The sequence below is a fragment of the Mustelus asterias genome, chromosome 7, assembly GCF_964213995.1.
Source record: "Mustelus asterias chromosome 7, sMusAst1.hap1.1, whole genome shotgun sequence".
NCBI classification, from domain to species: Eukaryota; Metazoa; Chordata; class Chondrichthyes; order Carcharhiniformes; family Triakidae; genus Mustelus; species Mustelus asterias.
Genome location: NC_135807.1, coordinates 104435031 through 104457643, shown reverse-complemented (window position 1 = coordinate 104457643; position 22613 = coordinate 104435031). Strand labels below are relative to the sequence as shown.

At 42.3% G+C, this 22613-nt stretch overlaps 1 protein-coding gene across 2 annotated transcripts in view; it reads right to left on the bottom strand.

Moving 5' to 3' along the window:
• Positions 1-841: 841 nt before the first annotated feature.
• The window catches only part of itga9 (integrin, alpha 9), a 493651-nt gene continuing 471879 nt past the window's right edge, over positions 842-22613 (bottom strand). The window contains exon 28 of one of the 2 annotated variants that reach the window (XM_078216646.1): positions 842-896. In XM_078216646.1, the coding sequence (XP_078072772.1) occupies positions 855-896 (42 nt within the window). In that variant the 3' untranslated portion in view covers positions 842-854. Of the gene's footprint in view, positions 897-10113; positions 11547-22613 lie in introns of those variants that run through there. The other variant, XM_078216645.1, reaches the window with a different exon arrangement.

Here is a 22613-nt window from a genome sequence, read left to right as displayed (position 1 = left end):
CCTGAATGACTGCATGAGAGCCGAATGCTTAACATCACATCTTTATTATTTTCTCAAGTTTAGTGGTTAATAAATTTGCTCTTTCTTTGACTCCAGCAAACCTTGTTTGATTGGCTCCTTATTGCTCACAGTTTAAATAGTTAAATATATTCTGGAAAAGGCATATTTACATGAAAAATGAACTTAAATCTTTTGTGACCAACCATGGAGGGGAGTCAGTTCATCCCTTCTCTCCTGGTCATAACAATTCAACCCCTGTGGCTTCAGCAGAAGTAGAGATCAGATGTCCATTTACCCCCTCCAACTGCTGAGACACTCTTGGCTGACTTCTTAGATGACTGTTTGGAGTTTCAACATTCATCCCTTGTCTGCGTGGGTTTCCTCCAGATACTCTGATTTCCTCCCACAGTGCAAAAATGTGCAGGTTAGATGAGTTAGCCATGGTAAATGCGCAGGGTTACAGGGATAGTGTGGGCTCTAGCCTTGATAAAGTGCATTACACAGGAAAGATGACCCTTACAAAACTGGGTATCAGAAGCCAGAAACATTGGTTCCAGCATGGAGTCCCATTCATTGGGCTGTGGACCAGGTGTGGTCAGTTCTCCAAATATGCAATGCACTCCCATTTTCTGGCTAGTTCTAGTCCGGCTGGTTTTTCGCTCCATGCACCCAAAAACAGTGAGCCATTCATTGGAGTGAAGAGTCTCAGAATTTCAGGGGGCTCAAGTAACAAAAGTATCACAAAATATACATTTCAGTCATAATGCAACAAATTCTAAAAGGTATACCCACCATGTCTTTATGGAACACATCGCAAGTGCATTTACCAGCATGCCCTCTCTATGAAGCCACTGTTATCTTTCACCAACACCTTTCCTCAAGGTAAGAAGTAGAATCTAATAACATTCCCAAACATTGTTAAAGTTAATAGCCATTGCAATCTACAGCAGGCCAAGAGTATTAACAATACAGAAAACCCAACACAATATTAGAGTAAATCCATTTTTATTATAAAACTGATGGAAATAATTATAAGTATACTTTGGAATGAGCTTGCTCTTACACATGTAACAACACAGAAAATCAAATCCCAAGTATAATACAAACAGTAGTCGCATTTTCTAATCAGAAATTAAATGTGAAATACTTGATGGGTAATTTGTATGTGGTGCTGTGTGCCTATATAGTATCTCAACATGGTCAGCAATATGTAAACATTCTAAAAGCTCCTTGATGGGCTAGTGGTGAAGCCAATATCTAGTGTCATTCAGGCTAGGAAGTTCCAGATTCAATTCCCGATCTATGCTGAGTAAGTCAATCTTACGTGGGTGGGAATTCAAGGATGACAACTAACCATGCACATCCTAAACCAGCGAGAGAAAATAAATCAGCCAAGGTTTCTGAACCTAAATGTTATTCAGTGACGTCTGTTTGACATTGCATGTCATAGTCATGGTTGAAAATTCTCCCCAGTGCAAAAATTAAAAGCATTCTGACATCCAGGAGGAGTGTTAGAAGCCAATTAGCACCCGGGGAACTGCTCTACATGACTTAGCATCTTCCAGAGAGAGAAAGGAAAATTCTGAAAATTATTCCCTTAACTTAACCAAGTAGGCAGATGAGTAGATATTTAATATACCCAACTATACAATATTATCTATCCCAAATACAATGAGAACCAACTGAAAATAATATGTTCAAGCTATGCTACAAGCATCAGATGATCCTAGACTATTACCTACGATTAGAATCATTTAAGCTCTAGAGTTTCAAACCTCTTTATTAATTTGGATGCCTTTTTATAAGTTCAACCTGATCTCTTGAAGTAACCTGTGCAGAGATGTTTTGGGCGATATTGTGAAATATAACTCACTAACCACTGCCATATGATAAAAGTTGCACTATTTCCCTGAGCTAATGTCCACAGGGCAGTAGTTTGCCACATACGTTGATACATTCTTTCTAATCACACTCATAAATAACAATTACTATACAAACGTCTCTGCTGATTTTAGTTAACATTTCCCTTGTTCAATATGGCACAGTCCACTCAGAAAAAACATACTATAATCTATTAGAGACGAGGCAGCTGTATGCTATTAAAATGTGATTAATAACTGCAACTAAGAAATGTTTCTTTATTGATTGTAAAATGTTTTCATGGTTTTCTGTGACGGGACAACAGTTTTACTTCTCTCCAGAACACATTGGGAATTATATTGTTTTATATCAGTCCTTTTGTTGAGTATTGTTTTATACCACACCCAATTTTCATCGATGTCGATGGAAAAGGAAGTCAGGTGCAATAGAGTGAGTGCCCATTTACCATGAACATATTTTACACTACCAGCAATAATAAAATACATCCCCAATCTGCTTGAGATTTCCTTGCCCATGCAACCCCCTCCCGCCGCCCCCCCCCCCCCCCCCCCCACCCCAACCCCACCCCCACCTCCAGATAGGCAATGCAATTTCCCAGTCAAAAGTGCCTTGACTTTCAGCCGGACTGGATAATCCCAGTGGCAGATAGGGCTGGAAAATCCTGCCCTCTGTCTCATCAAAGGGTAAATTCCCTAATCACACTTCTCCAGAGAGAAGCCACATGTGAAGGCAGCACAGTTCAATTAAGGTTACAAAGCTGTAAATTCTTTTTCCAATATATACTGCCATCAATATAGTTGCTGTTGCTGGTTTTACTTGTGTTCTGAGTTCACAAAGACCATGACAACAATCACCTTTGCATAACTTTCGTGATCTGAAACATATTAACCTTCTGTTTTCCTTTCTAAGGCTTAAGGGGGCAGAGATTGTCATTATTTTATACATTATATGTCATCTCAGCACTGGCAGAATGTTATGTGCACAACATTAATTTTTAAAACTGCAAGTAACTTCACTAGGTCTTCCTAGAGCCCTAGGTTTTAGAACCTATCGTTAATCAAACATTACCTGAACACTAGCTGGGGAAGAGACAGTTACTTTAAGTTAAGGTCTTTCTGAGAATTTGTGAAAACATTGCTGAAACCATGTTTAGTCTCTTCAATGGAAGAAAACCTTTCATAGTATAGATAACAAAATCAAAGCACGAGTACAAAGGCAGGCTGGGAATTTGGTGGTGAGTAACCCATCTCTCAAAGCTTATCTACACGGCACAAGGAATACTCTCCACTTGCCTGAACGAGTGCAGCTCCAAGAACATTCAAAAGGAGGTCATCCAGGACAAAGCAGCCCACGTGATTGGCACGCCATCCACATACATTTACTTCTTTCTTCATTGACACACAGTGATAGCAGTGTATACCATCTACAAGATGTACTGCAGCAACTCACCATGGCTCATTCGATAGCACCTTCCAAACCTGCAACCTCTACCACCTAGACTGACAAGGACAGCAGATGCATGGGAACACTGTGCCCTACAAGGTCCCCTCCAAGTCACACACCTTCCTGATTTGGAACTACATTGCCATTCCTTCACTGTTGCTGGGTTAAAATTATAGAACTCACTCCCTAACAGCACTGAGAGTGTACCAACACTTCACAGAATGCAGCTATTCAAGAATTTCTTCTTGAGGGCAATTAGGCATGGCAAACAAATGCAAGACTTGCCAACAACCTTTACATCAGTGGTTCCCAAACTTTTTTCACTGGGCCGCACTTTCGGAATAAAAATTTGCTCGCGCCACACCGCATTTTGTATTGATAAGAAATACATTCAAAAACAAAAAAAACTCCTAGCAGTACTTGATTCATAACATAGAACACAACTACTTTATAATATGATCATGGGACATCCAGAAAGTATAAAACAATGCTTGTTTAAACCATGTTTAAATGTTTCTTCGATTGTCCTTGAATCTTCCCACCACACTTGCCATCCTCTCTCACCGCACCAGTGTGGCGCGCCGCACCCTTTGGGAACCACTGCTTTACATACAATGAAATAATAAAGTTGGCTAGCTATGAAAGTAAGAAATAGACATTGTTGGCCACCTGTGTTAACTCTGCTGAATATTAGATACATTCATTGTTACATATTAGCCAAGAAGGGACCGATAATCACTTCTTCGACTGAAAAGGTTACGTTTTATAAATATATACTCTAAGTTTTATTACCTCAAGTAATATACAACAATATTTCATCTTCATAAACTGGACTGCTGGTTAATACATTATAACTGAATATTATATAGAACTTTCCTTGTCGCTTGTGGCGGTATATTTTTCAAAACAACAAACCAATTCCATATACATGAAGAATCGATAATTACGGAATGAGCTGCCAAGCTGATGCAGTAGCTGAGTGAGATGTCTCCTCTCATTAACAAGAAATTGTCACACGATTTACATTCAGTGGGTGTCCAACCAGTGACCCCTGAGCCGTGACAATCAGCCATTAAAGCTCAGGCATCTAAATCATATTTGTATATATATTTATTTGGTGTTTTAAAATTTTGCAGTTTGACTCTGGTGGATTAGTTCTTTAAAGTTTATTTATTAGCGTCACCAATAGGCTTACATTAACACTGAAGCTACTAGTCGCTACACTCTGGCACTTGTTCGGATATACTGAGGGAGAATTTAGCATGGCCAATGCACCTAACCAGCACATGTTTTGGACTGAGAGGAAACCAGAGCACCCGGAGGAAACCCACACAGACACGCGGAGAATGTGCAGACCCCGCAGACAGTGACCCAAGCCGGGATTGAACCCAGGTTCCTGAGCTATAAGACAGCAGTGCTAACCACTGTGACAACGTGCCACCCTAAATCAGAACACTGAGACCTGTTAGTATCAACAACATGAGATTTATACAAATCTATAGCAATGTGGATTTAAACAATACCCCCAAGACTTCATGGTGCATAACAACAAACAGTAAAACCTGAACACCCTGACACAAAAACTGTATTACGTTCAACTTGCTCCCGCACCCGACCCTGGACTTATCAGCAGATCAGTCATTGTTCAAGGGAATTTTACACTGAGGGTCAGTGTTGCAGAAACTACATGTACTGATCCTTGCACAATACAGTAAGAAATGTGATATAATAGGGACTCAATCTAACCTTGCCAGTCATAACACCGCAAATGTAACGTAAACTTATATCCATGCAGGTCGGGATCTCACTAAATAAAATTATGATCAGGTTTCATGACCTATGTTAAGTGCAGCATGCTTGAGAGGAACAGGTGACTTTGGACCTATGATTCTCAAAGCTTTTCACCACTGGCTGTTTTCCTCATCTCGTGTCTGTGTTTGTTTAAGATTAAGGCCTGAATTTTCACTCCAGAATCGGGAGCGCAGAGTCGGGAGGAAGTGATTCAGATTGTCAGATATTCATTCTGGGAGGATGGGTGTTAACTGGAGTCAGGTCCAACACCCAGGAAGAATTTGACAGCAGCCGCCGAGGCTACGAGGTGTGGAGGTCAGCTGTGTGAAAGGCTGCCTCACTGATCTTGAACTTTGCTGCAGCTGTAAAAAGAACACACATCCCTCCAGATTCCCATGCCACCTCATATACACCTACCTCCCCGTGGCCCCTAATATCCTCCATGTCAGCCTTTGCCCCTCCACTGACCCCCCTCTCTGATGGCCTACCACTCTTTGCCAACTCACTCAATATCCACCATGGGCAGGCCTCAGGACCCATGCTCAGATGAAATAAGGTAGTTCTTAAGTAAAGTTCTTGAGACTTCAATTGACGAAGTCACTTTTAAAAAAACAAAAACACATTCACCACATTTAACTTCTTTCAAATACTTAATTCCTTATAAAAACAAACATTTATCAAAGAACCTGTGAGCACTTGGGAGTGCCAGTGAAACTGTGAACTGACAGGTGGTGATGATAGGTTGTGGAATCTGTCATACAGCACAAATCTATAAGGGTGGCCCGCAAGATTATGTCAATAGACAGAATGAAACAGCAAATATTGTTTTATTTAAACAATTCAGACAGTTTTTCAAAAATATTATAGGCAGAGCTAAGTGCCTTAACAGCTTGATAGTTCTAATGAGTTTGAAAGTTCCAATGAATTTATCCACTTTTTATGCACATTCACATCTCCTTCCAACAGTCCCAAAGACTACCAGACCTCTCCTATTGGTATGCCTGGACCTACACAGAATGGTACACCACCTCTCCCTCTCGTAGTTATGGATCTCTTTCTGAAAGGGTTAAAGCCCACAAGTTGTGTTTTGGACATTCCATGAGCTAAAATTGGACCTGACTGAAGGCAACTTGTGCAGCTGCCTCCATGGTCCACCCATCCCACGCTGCAAAAATGGTGGGTGCGGGATTGGGGGTGGGACTTTTGGAATCTGGCTTCTGGCGCTATTTTGGCTGAGCTGGAGACCCGTTCTGTCTTTGTGAAAATTCAGGCCGAAGTGTTTAGTTGTCTGTTATCATTGTATCATTAAACTAGCAGGATGGTCGAAGACATGGACTTCTACCATTTAGCAATTCTCATGGTCCTATCCATTCTTACAAAGGAGAATGAAAGGCGTTTTATATAACAAAAATGAGGAAAGATAGATCCTTCATTGATTCCAAGAAGAATCTTCAGCTCACAATGATTGCTGTTGCAATTGGATTTTATTTCCTATACAGCACAGTAGGTTACTGACTTCACAAACTGCAACATTCTTAATCAAGCTGGCACTGCATTTAATCCTCTTTCTCAATATTCCTTATTGTAGGACATGATTTGGTGTTGACTAGAGGATGTTTAATGTTACTGGAGTCAGGTTATGCCAGATCTGTGCCAAACTGCTAGGTTTATCTATCACATTCTCATGCAGGGTATTGTCTACAGAAATACATCTCAATTGACATTCGGTTATTTTATTGCCTTTCAACCTGGACTGGTGGGAGCTAAAGAAGAAAGAACGTCTCCACATGGCCTCAGGTCAGGGAAAAGCACTTTATAGTCAGTGATGTACTTTTGAAATGCAGAGACTGTTGCAATGTGGGAAAACGTGGCAACACTTTTCACCAGCAAGGACCCACAAACAGCAATGAGATAAATGGCCAAGCAATGCATTTCTCTTTGTGCTGTTGGCAGAATCTGGGAGAACTTTGTGCTCTTGTTTGATACATGTCATGGAATTTTTTGCTGCCACCTGAGGAGGCAAAAGGTGTCTCAATTCAATGTCTCATCTCAAAAACAGGACCTCCAACTGTCCTGCACCCCCTCAGTATTGCACTAAAATGTCAGCCTCGATTACATGCTCATGTAATTGGACTGGGACTTGACCTCACAACCATCTGATCCATGGGGGGGAAGGGGGGATTTTCTGTTCCCCTGTGGTGTTTTGCAGTGGCAGAGGTAGCCTACCATTGGCCGACAGTGAGATTTTCGGGTCCTGCTGCAGTCAACAGGTTTTCCCATTGTTCGCACCTTCCGCTGTTGGGAAAACCACGGTGAGGGGTCGCCATCCACAGGACCAGAAGATCACTCTGGCAGGAATGGCCAGAAAATGTCTCACCAATTTCTACTGACGCACCATAGAAAGCATCCTATCCGGATGTATTACAACTTGGTATGGCTCCTGCTCTGACCAAGACTGCAAGAAACTACAAAGGGTTGTGAACGTAGCCTAGTCCATCTCGCAAACCTGCCTCCCATCCATTGACTCTGTCTACACGTACTGCTGCCTTGGAAAAGCAGCCAGCATAATCAAAGACTCCACACACCCCGGGCATACTCTTTTCCACCTTCTTCCGCATGAAAAAGATACAGAAGCCTGAAAACATTTACCAACCGAATCAACAACAGCTTCTTCCCTGCTGCCATCAGACTTTTGAATGGTCCTATCACACATTAAGCTGATCTTTCACTTCACCCTATCGGTAACTTCAACATTATCTTCTGAACCCTCTCCATTCCTTCTCCCCCTTTGTATTCCATGAATGGTATGTTTTGTTTGTTAAAACACGCAGGAAACAATACTTTTCACTGTATCCCGATATATGTGACAATAATAAATCAATTCAATTCAATTTTGGCCAAAGGTGCAAGTGTCATCATTGAGCCAAGACTGACACCTAAAGTACACTATAATCAAAATAACAGGCACACGATTTTTAAAAACTAACCACTGGGTTGCAGTCAAAATCTGGGATACATCCTGTGAGAAATTTAAGGGGAAACTTTTTATTTAAGTACTTCCAGTATATAACCATGTACATGTATTAAGAGAGTGGACATCATAGAATCCCAACAAGTGCAGAAAGTGGCTATTCGGCCCATCTGACAGAGTATCTTACTCAGGTCCTCTCCGTAACCCCATACATTTACCATGGTTAATCCACCTAATCTACACACCTTGGGACACCAAGGGGCAATTTAGCATGGTCAATCCACCTTACCTGCACATCTTTTGACTGTGGGAGGAAACTGGAGCACCCAGAGGAAACCCATAAAGGCGCAGGGAGAATGTGCAAACACCACACACTCACCCATTTGAACCTGGGTCCCTGGCGCTGTAAGGGAGCAATGCTAACCACTGTGCCACCATGCCGCCCTGTGTACAAATTGTTCTTCGCCATTTTGAAACATCCTCTATCAAAACTACTTTGCCTTCTTCTTTAGCACCACATGATGGCATGGTGGCACAGTGGTTAGGACTAATGTCTCACAGTGCCAGCGACCTGGGTTCAATTCTGGCCTTGGGTGACTGTCGGATGCAGCTCTAGTCTCAGGATAGTGAGGCAACCGAGCAAGTCTCCTACATTGAACTGTGTAGGTGGTCTTTCTGAAGCCTCCAGTGTTGTATATATGCTGATCCACAGTGCCTTTTTGCCTAATGTATGGTGTGGTGACATCATGATGTTATGTTCAGACAGTTATGTTATTGAGTAGTAAATTGGCAGTTAATTCTGACTCCACTGAAGAAAAATCACATTACACCTCTTGCTGCACCTCAACTGCTGTCTTCCACTTTTAATTTCCCATTTTATCTTCAGTGCTTCACTGTCATTAAAGATGTCAGCACTAAACAGAGATGAGGGAGCAGTGCTATTTGAGTTAGCATTCATGGATCCTTTTTCAGTGGCATCACAAGCAAATGGTGATACAGCATCTGTCCCCCCACATTGCTGATGTAACTGCTTCTCTTTGTTTGGCTTGGTGTAATATTAACAGTGGCATATGAACAGGCGAAAAAGTTACCTCTGCAGTTATAAATTCACTCAGCTTATCGTCATTGATTTTGCTTCAGAATTAACCTGATGTATCCAATGACCAGAGATTCTCACAATGTAAGTATTTTGAAACGTACAACATGATCAATTTAATTATTTTAAATATTCATGGGAAATTAACTCCCCTAAGTATCCAGCATTCAATAAGTTTAGATAGAATATTTGGTCTCAATACTTTCCTGAGTAAATTCGGGGATGCTATGCTCCTAGCACACCGCCTCATTCAACAGGAGTGTGGATTGCAGGTTTAATGTTTTATGACCACTTTTGTGGCCTAAGCTCTCTATAACTGTGAATCTGGAAACATCATTGAAATTACAGTCCTGCATACTGCAATGTAGCAAAAATATAATTAATAGCCCACTGAAATTACTGAACCTTATGTTGTCTGCAGTTGGGGTTCTTCGGTCCTACTGCAGTGAATGGAGATTTGCCGAGTACCAAATTCTCCATTTTTGCTGGCAGTGGTGGCAGGGTGTGATCGGCCTGACAATTCCAGCCTATGTAACATGACAACATTGGAAACTTCCAAACACTGAAGTCACAATATTTGAGTTTGGTTCTCAATGCTGTCACCCTTTCTGTAGAAGACAGACCCAAGGCAAAATATTCTGAATGTTGGAAATTTGAAATCAAAACAGAAAATATTGGAAAAAACTCAGCAGGTCTGGCAGCATCTTTGGAGAAAGAAACACAGTTAACATTTTGAGTCAGAGTTAAAGAGCGAGAGAAATGTAATGGATTATATAATGTATAAGAAGGGGTGGAACAGAGTAAAAGGTCAGTGATTGGTGGGAACTAGGAGAGTTTGCAACAAAAATGTGTAGGGCACAAGACAGAAGAATCGTGAATGGCAGTGTGGAGGACTGTAGAAGGTGCTGACAATGGCATAAAGGTAAGAAAACAGAATGATAGTTTTTTTTTAATACTGTTAGATCATCAGAAATGTCAAGATTCAATAAATCAAATTGAAGACCATCTTGAACTACGATATATGGAAGGATTAATGGACAATAAAAATCCTGTAGTCAGGTAACATGCACGAACATAGAAGTGCCCCTCTTGATTATCTATCACTTTCCCTGTTGCTTTCTAAATCCTTCAACTCTGCCTGTGGCAGGCACTCCATTTCTTTCCTAAATTCTCCTATCATGCTTTCTCTTCCCTCCTCCTCTGCTCCCAAAAGCATTTTGAAAGTCATCCTCTTTGGCTGTGCTTTCAGCTTTCAGTCCCTAACTCCTTTGTGTTTTCCAGACTTTCTCTCCTCACTCTGTAAAGAATTCTACAATGCCTTTTTATGTGCAAGTAGTATTTTACATTTCCATGGACACTACTTGTCCTCCGGCACCCTCAGACAAGTTATTCTTATCTGAGCCTTGACAGTTGAGTGTCAATAAGTTACTCAACTTCTGGAGAAAATTACTGCCAAGCTTAATCTTATCTCCATCCAACGTGAGCAAACAGTAAACTTTCATCAGGGGTTCACTAGATGGTGACCTGGTACAGAAACCCTGGCCTATATTCTCTGACCTATCCCAGGAGCACTAAGTTAAACACTCCCCACCAGTTTGAATATTTTGCTTGTATAGTATAGGACATTGCATTATCATTATTTCAGACAGTAGATGATGGAAAATAGCTTGCTGCAAAGTGCAAAGGATATACAGTACTGAAAGGGTTAGACAACTCTGCATGTGGTCGTGAATTTTCATAATCAAGATTGACCTTACTGCAAAGACCTTTGGATAAAATAGCTTCTTCATCGACTTGTCATCACTCAGGATCTGAGCAAGACATCAGTGCAGTGAGTTATTATAGAAATGGATAAGAGTAATTTACATTTGGATAAAAATATAAAGGAATAAACATTTTGGACAAACATGTTCTCTTATAAAAAATATCTGTTTCTCTTTACTGAACGCACAAAGAGAATTCAATCCCCTGAGGGTCGTATTGTTGTAAATCCCATTCTCCTCCATCTTCAATCTGTGTTCTTCACAGCACTTTGCTTTCTGAAGTTCATTGATGCATGTTAAAGGAAGTCTAAACACCACAGAACAGATCTTCTATCTGCAACGCCTGCCTCAGGAATGCTTCCAGCTGTTTAATTACGTGAATACACAATCATCATATCTTCGAAAAATCTGGAGAAGGATTCCCTCTTCCACATATGGAAGACTCTGGAGCAGGGTCAATAAGCAGTCTGATGCGTGTCACGTGACTGAATTATCTGGCAGCTCATTGGTCTTTCTGCACCCAGTCCCAACTCTCTTCACTGTCCTTCCTGTTTTTCTCGGCTTCAATGATTTCCTTGTACCTCCGACGAAAGAAGCCCATCTAGGCAAAAAAGAAAAGTGGAATGGATAAAGGCTTGAGATGATTACACACAGTATTGGAATGATTTGTGACGAATCTCAATAAATAAATAAATAGTCCATCAATAAATCTTGAAATCTGTTGTTTTTTTTGTGGTTACTCATTCTTGGAGGTATATTGTAACTCATCAGCATAAGCCCAATCGTGTTGATGTTGGCACATGACCCTCCAACATCATGTGACCATTTGAGATGGCACTAGAAGGAAGTTATTTCTTATACAAGGCAAATTGAGAAGATAACTCTGAAATTAAGAAAGTGAATGTGTTTGAAAGGCCTATAAAGAGAACTGCGTTTTTGCATTCTCTTCTGCCGAACAAATTAAAATTTAGATCGGATTAGTAAGATCTGGCAGTTGGAATGGTTTCACATGTCATGAGTTACAACTCTGGACCTGAACATAATGGTAACCAAAGTATAAAACTGCTAACAATTTAGTAGAAGTTCTCAATAATACTCAGAGGGGTAAAAACAAAGGCTGATATAACAAGTGGAAACATTAACTTGATAGCAATGGGTATCTGAGGCTCAAACCTGACTTGGGGAGAATACACAAATTACTCAAATTGGAAAATTCTTCAATGCTGACATCAATCATTTTGATCAGCATCGTAAAGTATAAATGAAGAAAAAAAATTAATGATTGTCACTGAACTCAATTAAACCCTGTAGGGTCCTCACAACAGTCCTTGAACAGCCACCTTCCTTTTATGGTTTTGTGGTAAATTAGTTAAATTTAATCTACAGGCTGAACTGAATGATCCCACGTTCCCAACAGGGAGTTTTCTTGACAGAAACATGCGTCAGGGAAACTGTTCCCTGATCTACTCTCTTTTCAAAGCAGTCCACCGTTGCAAGTGTACAATTTTCCCTATTTTTCTTTGTCTGTCCTTGCGCACTGAAGATCATTTATAGTTCAATAGCATTGATTAACAGTGATCCTTCAGTGTTGAAAAGTAAGGGGCATGAGGAACTTCCCGCACGCATGAAGTGTCTCCATTTCCATCATTTTTGCTTTATGGGTCTGATGTTACACTACTTTGATCTTTTTAGCAAACCTTCGAGGCTTTGGAGTCATTCATGGGAACAGAGGACAGGAGACAACCTCTGCAGTCCCTTTGCCCAGAAGCTGAAATTGGACCCCAGTAGTTAAGCCTCTCCAACATCTGGCCTTAGTCTCAACGTATATATGGAGAAATGTGATCTTAGCTTAAAGAGAAGTCTCGAAATCCAACAATTTTCATGGTCTAAACAATTTTTGTCATTTCCACCAATACCTGTTTGATCATAAATAATTTCTCCCATAAATATTATTACAACCATAAAAATTAATCAAAGTGCAGCTCTACAGATATCGTTGGCAGGAGCTGCCATTAACTGTTTATTGATTAGACAATGTGTGTGACAGGGTTCTCTTCATTTGTGGAGAACTGAAGCTTTCTTCTTGATTTTGAAAGACTTTAAGCTTCCATGTTATTTTCTGATAACTTTTCCTTGCTTTGAGTTATTTATAGGGGTAAATCTCTGCTTTGTTCTTAAGTTATAAAATTAAACTTTATGGCAAAAGGAAATGCTGGAAAATGCACAGCACGGGAGTCAATGTTTAAAACGGAAAGAATAAAGCTGCACATCCTCAGGATATCCCGAAGTATTTTACAGCCAATGAACTACATTGGAAAATGCTGCAGGAAATTTGTGCATAGTAAGATCTCATGAATAGCAATTTGCTAGGACACTGAATATCTTGCTTTTGGTCCTGTTGGCTGAGAAATAAACATTGGTCTGGACAGAAGTTTACTAAAGACAGATTACTGTCCAGTTAATGTAAGTTTACAATTCAAATCCTGAACTGTCCTTCATTTCGGATGTTGACTAACTTTCTGTGCATATCCAGCAGTTCCAGTTTTTTTAAGGACACTTTCACAGATAAAGAGACAGGCTGTGCAATCAAATCAACATCCGGTATAAATTTCTTGTACAAACAAGTATTTATTCTGGGTTGACTCAGTGTCCCTTAGGAAGGTGCAGTGCAGTTTCCATGACAAGAGAATGTGAATTTTGCAATGTGTTACCAAATGATTAACACATAATGAATTTGATTTTCAATTAAAGTGTAGCAGTCGTAACTTTTAGATTAAAAAAGGATAAATTTGGAGAGTGGCACTCAAACTATGAACGTATAGTACCCGATGAGGAGGAAAGACAGAAAATCTTGTTTTAATATTCTGTCCTTCATGACCACAAGAAAAAAGCTAAGCTCTGTAGCCGTTAAAGTACTTTTGAAATGGAGTCACTGTTGTGAGGTAGGAAATGCGGCAGCCAATTTTCACACAGGTCCCCACAAACAGCAATGTGATAGTGACCAGATATTCTCATTTTGTGATGCTGAATGAGGGATAAATATTGGCCAAGACACAAGAGATAACTTCCCTGCTCTTCTTCAATATGGTGCCATGGGAACATTCTACATCCACCTACAAAGGTAGACAGGACCTCAGTCTAACAGCTCATTTGAAAGATGGCAGCCCAAATTTTCTGGCCATTCATGCCAGCGGGATTTCTCTGGTCCCACTGCAGTGAACGGAGATTTGGCTGAGTGCCAAATTCTCCATCCACGCTTGCAGCATCAGCAGGGCGTAAATGCCCTGTGTGGCCAAATTCCCCTCCAATGCGATTTTCAAGTTTGCTGACGACACCACCGTAGTGGGTCAGATCTCAAACAACGATGAGACAGAGTACAGGAATGAGGTAGAGAATCTGGTGAACTGGTGTGGCAACAATAATCTCTCACTCAATGTCAACAAAATGAAGGAGATTGTCATCGACTTCAGGAAGCGTAAAGGAGAACATGACCCTGTCTACAGGGGATGAAGTAGAAAGGGTCGAGAGCTTCAAGTTTTTAGGTGTCCAGATCACCAACAACCTGTCCTGGTTCCCCATGCCGGTATTATAGTTAAGAAAGCTCACCAACGCCTCTACTTTCTCAGAAGACTAAGGCAATTTGGCATGTCAGCTACGACTCTCACCAACTTTTACAGATACACCATAGAAAGCATTCTTTCTGGTTGTATCACAGCTTGGTATGGCTCCTGCTCTGCCCAACACCGCAAGGAACTACAAAAGGTTGTGAATGTAGCCGAATCCATCACACAAACCAGCCTCCCATCCATTGACTCTGTCTACACTTCCCGCTGCCTCGGCAAAGCAGCCAGCATAATTAAGGACCCCATGCACCCCGGACGTTCTCTCTTCCACCTTCTTTCTTCGGGAAAAAGATACAAAAGTCTAAAGTCATGTACCAACCGACTCAAGAATAGCTTTTTCCCTGCTGCTATCAGACTTTTGAACGGACTTACCTTGCATTAAGTTGATCTTTCTCTACACCCTAGCTATGACAGTAACACTACATTCTGCACTGTCTTCTTTCCTTCTCTATGAATGGTATCCTTTGTCTGTATAGTGCGCAAGAAACAATATTTTTCACTGTATGTTAATACATGTGACAGTAATAATCAAATCAAATCAAAACGGCCGGAAATTTCTGGCCAACATCTCTGAAGCACAACATTCACTCAGCACCAGGGTGCCAACCTTCGATTTTGTGCTCATGTCTTAGAACGGAACGCATAACTTCCCAACTCAGAGGTGAAAGTATTTACCAAGTGAGCCATGGCTGACACCGAATGAATTGAGGCCAGTCCCATTGAACTGGGTAATGAAGGAGAGATGGTGAACCATTCAAACACTGTGTGGAGGAAAAGAAAGGACACGGCCCATGATTACAGTCACAGATGATGCAACCTATGGTTAGTATAGGGCCATTTTGGTGCTTTAGCAACGATGGAAACCTGACTGGAGAATTTCAAGAGAAAGCAGTGGGAAACACAGGGATAAATGTGGGGAGGGGAGGGGGGGGTGGTGACAATAGCTTTAAGTACTTTGTAGAGGAAAGGGGAAGTGTGTTGGAGATGGGCTGGCAATTTATAAGGATGGTGGAGTGGAAAGTTTTTTGAGGGGGATATGATTATGCCAATTCTTAAAGGAAAGAGGGTAGTACATAAACAGAGGAAAGTTGGAATGGTCAGCTGTTTAGTGGGAATATGATCAAGGCAACAGAAGGTGGGTAGCACAGAAACATTGACATGATGGAAGATTGAAGAAAACTTAGAGAAAGGTGATACTTCAGGACTACGGCAGAGGAAGAACTGGAAGCAGCTCTGGATTCTTGGGAATGAAAGTGGGCAGCAGCAGAGATGATCTCAATCTTACTGACAAAGCCCTTGCACTTGATGTCAAGAAGTTTGGTCAAAGAGGTAGTTTTTAATAAGCATCTTAAAGGCGAAAAGAGGCACAGAGGTGTAGGGAAGGCAGTCCAGAGCTTAGGGCCTTGGCAGCTGAAGGCACGGCCTCCATGGTGGAGTGACTACAATCAGGGATGCTTTAGAGGCCAGCAATAGATAAGTGAAGAGGATTGTTTAGCTGAAGGAGATTACAGAGATAGGGAGTGGTGAGGCCATGGAGGAATTTGAAAACAAGGACAAAAATTGAGACATTGTTTAACACAGAGCCAGTGGAGATCAGCAAGCACAGAGCAGAGTAGGCCATGTTAGATGGCAAAGTCAAGGGTGGAGCCAATGATCTCTTCCATTCATTTTAAAAACAAAATGCTGGAAGCATAAAGGCAAAATGCTGTGGATGTTAGAATCAGAAACAAAAACAGAAAAAGAGAAAAATGCTGGAAAATCTCAGCAGGTCCGACAGCATCAGTGGAGAGAGAATAGAGCCAACGGTTCGAGTCTGGATGACCCTTTGTCAGAGCTGCTTCATCAGAACTGGAAGAATTCCCACCTATACAACTAGCCACGCTCCCTGTAAAAACCCCCCACACTGACACCCAGCACTCCGCACTGCACCACACCCCCTCACCCCACCATGCACCTCCCTCCCCACAGCACCACGCCTCTCACTCTACCGCATCCCCCCCCTTTTGATGGTTTACTATCAAACTGATTCATATACTCCAATTTAAGTAGTTTAATATATTTTTTAAAAATGAAGTTCAGTCATTTGAAATTGGATTACTCAGAGTTGATGGATTAAAATTGCTTTAAAAAAGGGAAGTTTACATTATAAAATATAGCCAGATTGTATTGGGTCAGGGGTGATTCTGCATTCAACATTCTGTAAATGAGCTTGAGTGGAAACTCGAGGAAAACAAGCTTTTTAAAATGTGTGTAAGTTTGTGTTTGCACTGGAATTGGCAACTGCATCCAAATGCAGAAATCTGCCCCTTCATCTTAACATGGAGAAACCTTTGAAAGGCTGAGTGGCTATCATTGTTATATTTTCCAGTTGGTAATTTCGAGAGACATTAATTCATGAGATCCATGTCCACAGAATCTCACTGAATCATTATTTTTAAAGCTTTTGTGCTGGAGAGGAGAAATCAGCAGGAATATTTCTTTGTATCTTTATAGGGTCACTCACCACCCATAAGAGCAGTCACTCAAATAGCAGCAAGAACAGATTGTCGTGGTTGCCACTCTATGTACACAATACTGTTGGATCCATTACATGCCATTCACCTCCTATACTAGATGGGAGCATTAACTATTCTGTGAATTGAGGAATTATAGGATTTCCTATGTTTGCAACATACACCTTCACCAGAGTTGCTGTTGAGTTTTCCTCTACAATTCTCAGCATTTCTTCATAGATGAAGATTTTAGGAAGGTTTATGCTCAACAATTACAGATCCACTGGTGGCTAGTCAGGTGTAACCACGACCAGCAGACTGCCCCATAGCAGGGGCAAGTGAAGGTGCAGTCACCGCTGGGGGAAATTTAATCTTTCCTTCACCACCTTTTGCATGCTGGTTTCTCACTTGGTCTCAAAGGTGTCTGTAGCACACCCCATGTAATATCTCCAGGCATCATGATCCAGGACCTGTGCTTCCCACTCGATGTGGCACACAGAGAGCGACTCCTTGAAACCTTTGCATGGATCCCCTCTGTTTCATTAGCCAGTGAGAAGTTTAACAACACCAGGTTAAAGTCCAACAGGTTTATTTGGTAGCAAAAGCCACACAAGCTTTCGAGGCTCTGAGCCCCTTCTTCAGGTGAGTGGGAATTCTGTTCACAAACAGAACTTATAAGACACAGACTCAATTTACATGAATAATGGTTGGAATGCGAATACTTACAACTAATCCAGTCTTTAAGAAACAAAACAATGGGAGTGGAGAGAGCATCAAGACAGGCTAAAAAGATGTGTATTGTCTCCAGACAAGACAGCCAGTGAAACTCTGCAGGTCCACGCAACTGTGGGAGTTACAAATAGTGTGACATAAATTCTGATTCTAGGATCGCATGATAAAGACTCAGGAGGAAAAAAGCAGAAATATTTATGTGAAATAGTGTGACATAAACCCAATATCCCGGTTGAGGCCGTCCTTGTGTGTGCGGAACCTGGCTATCAGTTTCTGCTCCGCGACTCTGCGCTGTCGTGTGTCGCGAAGGCCGCCTTGGAGAACGCTTACCCGAATATCAGAGGCCGAATGCCCGTGACCGCTGAAGTGCTCCCCAACAGGAAGAGAACAGTCTTGCCTGGTGATTGTCGAGCGGTGTTCATTCATCCGTTGTCGCAGCGTCTGCATAGTTTCCCCAATGTACCATGCCTCGGGACATCCTTTCTTGCAGCGTATCAGGTAGACAACGTTGGCCGAGTTGCAAGAGTATGTACCGTGTACCTGGTGGATGGTGTTCTCACGTGAGATGATGGCATCTGTGTCGATGATCCGGCACGTCTTGCAGAGGTTGCTGTGGCAGGGTTGTGTGGTGTCTTGGTCACTGTTCTCCTGAAGGCTGGGTAGTTTGCTGCGGACAATGGTCTGTTTGAGGTTGTGCGGTTGTTTGAAGGCAAGAAGTGGGGGTGTGGGGATGGCCTTGGCGAGATGTTCGTCTTCATCAATGACATGTTGAAGGCTCCGGAGGAGATGCCGTAGCTTCTCCGCTCCGGGGAAGTACTGGACAACGAAGGGTACTCTGTCCACTGTGTCCCGTGTTTGTCTTCTGAGGAGGTCGGTGCGGTTTTTCGCTGTGGCGCGTTGGAACTGTTGATCAATGAGTCTAGCGCCATATCCTGTTCTTATGAGGGCATCTTTCAGCGTCTGGAGGTGTCTGTTGCGATCCTCCTCATCCGAGCAGATCCTGTGTATACGGAGGGCTTGTCCGTAGGGGATGGCTTCTTTAACGTGTTTAGGGTGGAAGCTGGAGAAGTGGAGCATCGTGAGGTTATCCGTGGGCTTGCGGTACAGTGAGGTGCTGAGGTGACCGTCCTTAATGGAGATGCGCGTGTCCAAGAATGCAACCGATTCCGGAGAGTAGTCTATGGTGAGCCTGATGGTGGGATGGAACTTGTTGATGTCATCATAGAGTTGTTTCAGTGATTGTTCACCATGAGTCCAAAGGAAGAAAATGTCATCGATGTATCTAGTGTATAGCACCGGTTGAAGGTCCCGTGCGGTGAAGAAGTCTTGTTCGAACCTGTGCATGAAGATGTTGGCATATTGAGGTGCAAATTTGGTCCCCATGGCTGTTCCGTGTGTCTGGATGAAGAACTGGTTGTTGAAGGTGAAGATATTGTGGTCCAGGATGAAGCGGATGAGATGTAAAATTGCATCTGGAAACTGGCAGTTGTTGGCGCTGAGCACTGAGGCCGTTGCAGCAATGCCATCGTCATGGGGGATGCTGGTGTAGAGTGCTGAGACATCCATTGTGACGAGGAGCGCTCCTGGTTCAACTGCTCCATGTGTGCCGAGTTTCTGTAGGAAGTCCGTCGTGTCGCGACAAAAGCTGGGGGTTCTTTGTACAATGGGTTTCAGGATGCCCTCGACATAGCCGGAGAGGTTCTCGCACAGGGTCCCATTGCCCGATACGATGGGACGGCCGGGTGTGTTTGCCTTGTGTATCTTCGGGAGGCAGTAGAGATCTCCAACGCGGGGAGTACGTGGGATGAGAGCACGGAGGGTGTTCTGAAGGTCCGGATCAAAGGTCTTGATCAGAGTGTTGAGTTGACGGGTGTGTTCTTTGGTCGGATCTGCAGGTAACTGTCTGTAGTGTTCCTCGTTGTTGAGTTGTCGGTACACTTCTTTGCAGTAATCCGTTCTGTTCAGTATGACGATGGCCCCTCCTTTGTCTGCTGGACCTGCAGAGTTTCACTGGCTGTCTTGTCTGGAGACAATACACATCTTTTTAGCCTGTCTTGATGCTCTCTCCACTCCCATTGTTTTGTTTCTTAAAGACTGGATTAGTTGTAAGTATTCGCATTCCAACCATTATTCATGTAAATTGAGTCTGTGTCTTATAAGTTCTGTTTGTGAACAGAATTCCCACTCACCTGAAGAAGGGGCTCAGAGCCTCGAAAGCTTGTGTGGCTTTTGCTACCAAATAAACCTGTTGGACTTTAACCTGGTGTTGTTAAACTTCTTACTGTGTTTACCCCAGTCCAACGCCGGCATCTCCACATCATTAGCCAGTGGCCAGCTCTCCATACAACACGATCTTGGGCTGTTGTCCATCAAGTCAATGTGGCCTGCCCAATAAATTTGACTTCACAGAAGGATGGCCTCGATGCTGGAGATATTAGCAGTTTCCAGTACTTCAGTGTTCTTTAAACTGACTTTTAGTCCAAAGTGTTGTGCTGCCTTGGAGAAACACGTTGCTATATGTTACAGGACATATTGACTGTGGACCAAGATAGAGCAGTCATCAGTGAAAGGAAGTTCACGGATGAGTTTTCTTGTGTCTTTGTGTGAGCCTGGAATTTCAAAAGACCTCCCTGAGCCTGGAAGTGTATGTAAACTCCCTCCTCAAGGGCTTCCCTTGCCTGCTGCAGCATTATGCTGAAGAAGATGGGGAATAAGCTCAGGACCTGCACACTTCCCTGCTACACACCACTGGAGATACCAAAGGGACTCAAGAGCCTCTCTGTTGTGCTTGGCAGATCTCCAGTTCCAGGGCTATAAAAATGAATGATTCAGTGAGGTTCTTGTCCCCATCATGTGAACATGGATCTTATGAATCTAAGCTTCTCAGAATTACCAGTACATATGAAGATCTCTCATACTGATGAACAGTCTTTGATGTTTTCACTTTGTGTAAAACACCAGATGCAATAATCAATGTCAAATGCTAGATCACCGCATTGTTATCAGATATCACACTACTCTATTATTTAGCTGAAAGTCTAATTATATAGTTTCTGTTGAGGACAGTCATCTTTATATCAGCTGAGGGGATCTATCTGGGATTAGAGGCTTTGTTTTCTGAACCTATACGCAGTGAGTTGACTGACTGAGTTATCTGATGTTATATAGTGGGGTGGCACAGTGGCACTGTTGTTAGCACTGCTATCTCACAGTGCCTGGGCCCCGGGTTCGATTCCCGGCTTGGGTCATTGTCTGTGCGGAGTTTGCACGCTCTCCCTGGGTCTCTGGGTGCTCCGGTTTCCACCCACAGTCCGAAAAATGTGCTGGTTAGGTGCATTGACGCGAACAGGCGCCAGAGTGTAGTGACTAGCGGAATTTCACAGTAACTTCACTGCAGCATTAAATAAGCCTACTTGTGACTAATAAATACATTTTAAACTTCAATCATTTATCATCACAGTCCTATCGTGGAAGCATGTGTCGGTTTCAAGCTGCTAAATCACTTTTTAAAGCAACATCACTTTAAGTAATAACCTACTAGAATACATTTTGAAACAAAGCTTCCAAATGGCATTATCAGAGCTCACTGCCAACAGTGCAGCTTTTTAAAATACCTCCCTTTGGCTGCCCATCAGTTTGCATTCCCTAATGGACAGGCGCTGTACCCTGCAATTTCCCGATTCTGGCAATCATCACACAAGTTTCCACATTTGTTAAGTTAACCTAAATAAATTAGGTTTAAACAGTTCACAGTGATAAACAAGCAGCTATTGCTTATCCGGTCTACCTCAAGCAATCCCTTCAAACCTCAGTGACAATCTGTCACTAGTTGGTTAAAAGTTCAGATGATGTTCTGGGTGGCACAGTGGTTAGCACTGCTGCCTCATAGTGACAGGGATCCGGGTTCGATTCCCGGCTTGGGTCACTGTCTGTGTGGAGTTTGCACACTCTCCCCGTGTCTGCGTGGGTTTCCTCTGGGTGGTCCGGTTTCCTCCCACAGTCCAAAGGTGTGCGGGTTAGGTGGATTTGCCATGCTAAATTATCCCTTAGTGTCAGTGGAACTAGCTAGGGTAAATGCATGAGGTTATGGGGATAGGGCCTGGGTGGGATTGTGGTCGCTGCAGACTCGATGGGCCAAACGGCCTCCTTCTGCACTGTAAGAATTCTATGATTCTGTGTTTTAAACAAGATGAGTCAGAACAAGTCCAGGTGGACGGCTGGTAAACTGAACGGAGTTTACAGCAACTGGATTATTCCTGAAGGAGCCATCATTGTGTAAACACTTACTAAAATGGCAAGAAATTTCAATGTGAACTAAACATTTATTCCAGTTCAAAGATGTTGTTCTTAGCCATTGTAATGTGAACAAACCTTTTTATGTTAGTTGTTATATGATGGCCATGATTGTGCCAAACCCCCTCCTTAGCCTGCACATTTTTACTGTTCAATCAATTATGATAAACAAAACTCTGATTGAAGATTACTGTACAATGTATATAGGGAGAACAGGAAAATAAATCAATGGTGAGCGTTTTAAACATATATATATATAAAATGTTTACATTACGTATGTGTATGTAGGTATAAGGTATTTTTCAGCACTACTGAGAGCCATCAGGCATTGCACAAAGACTCTTTTTCCAGACACGTTTTAATTTCCCTTTGTTTTTTATACTTTTCCAATTCAATCAAATCAAATCCAATTCAGAGTCTCAACAAGTTGAGACATTTCCGATCCAGGCTGACAAGACAGGGCAAGCGACCAAACCACCCTGTCCTGGGCCCGATCTACATGAGTCAAGTTGATTGGAGAAGGGGGAG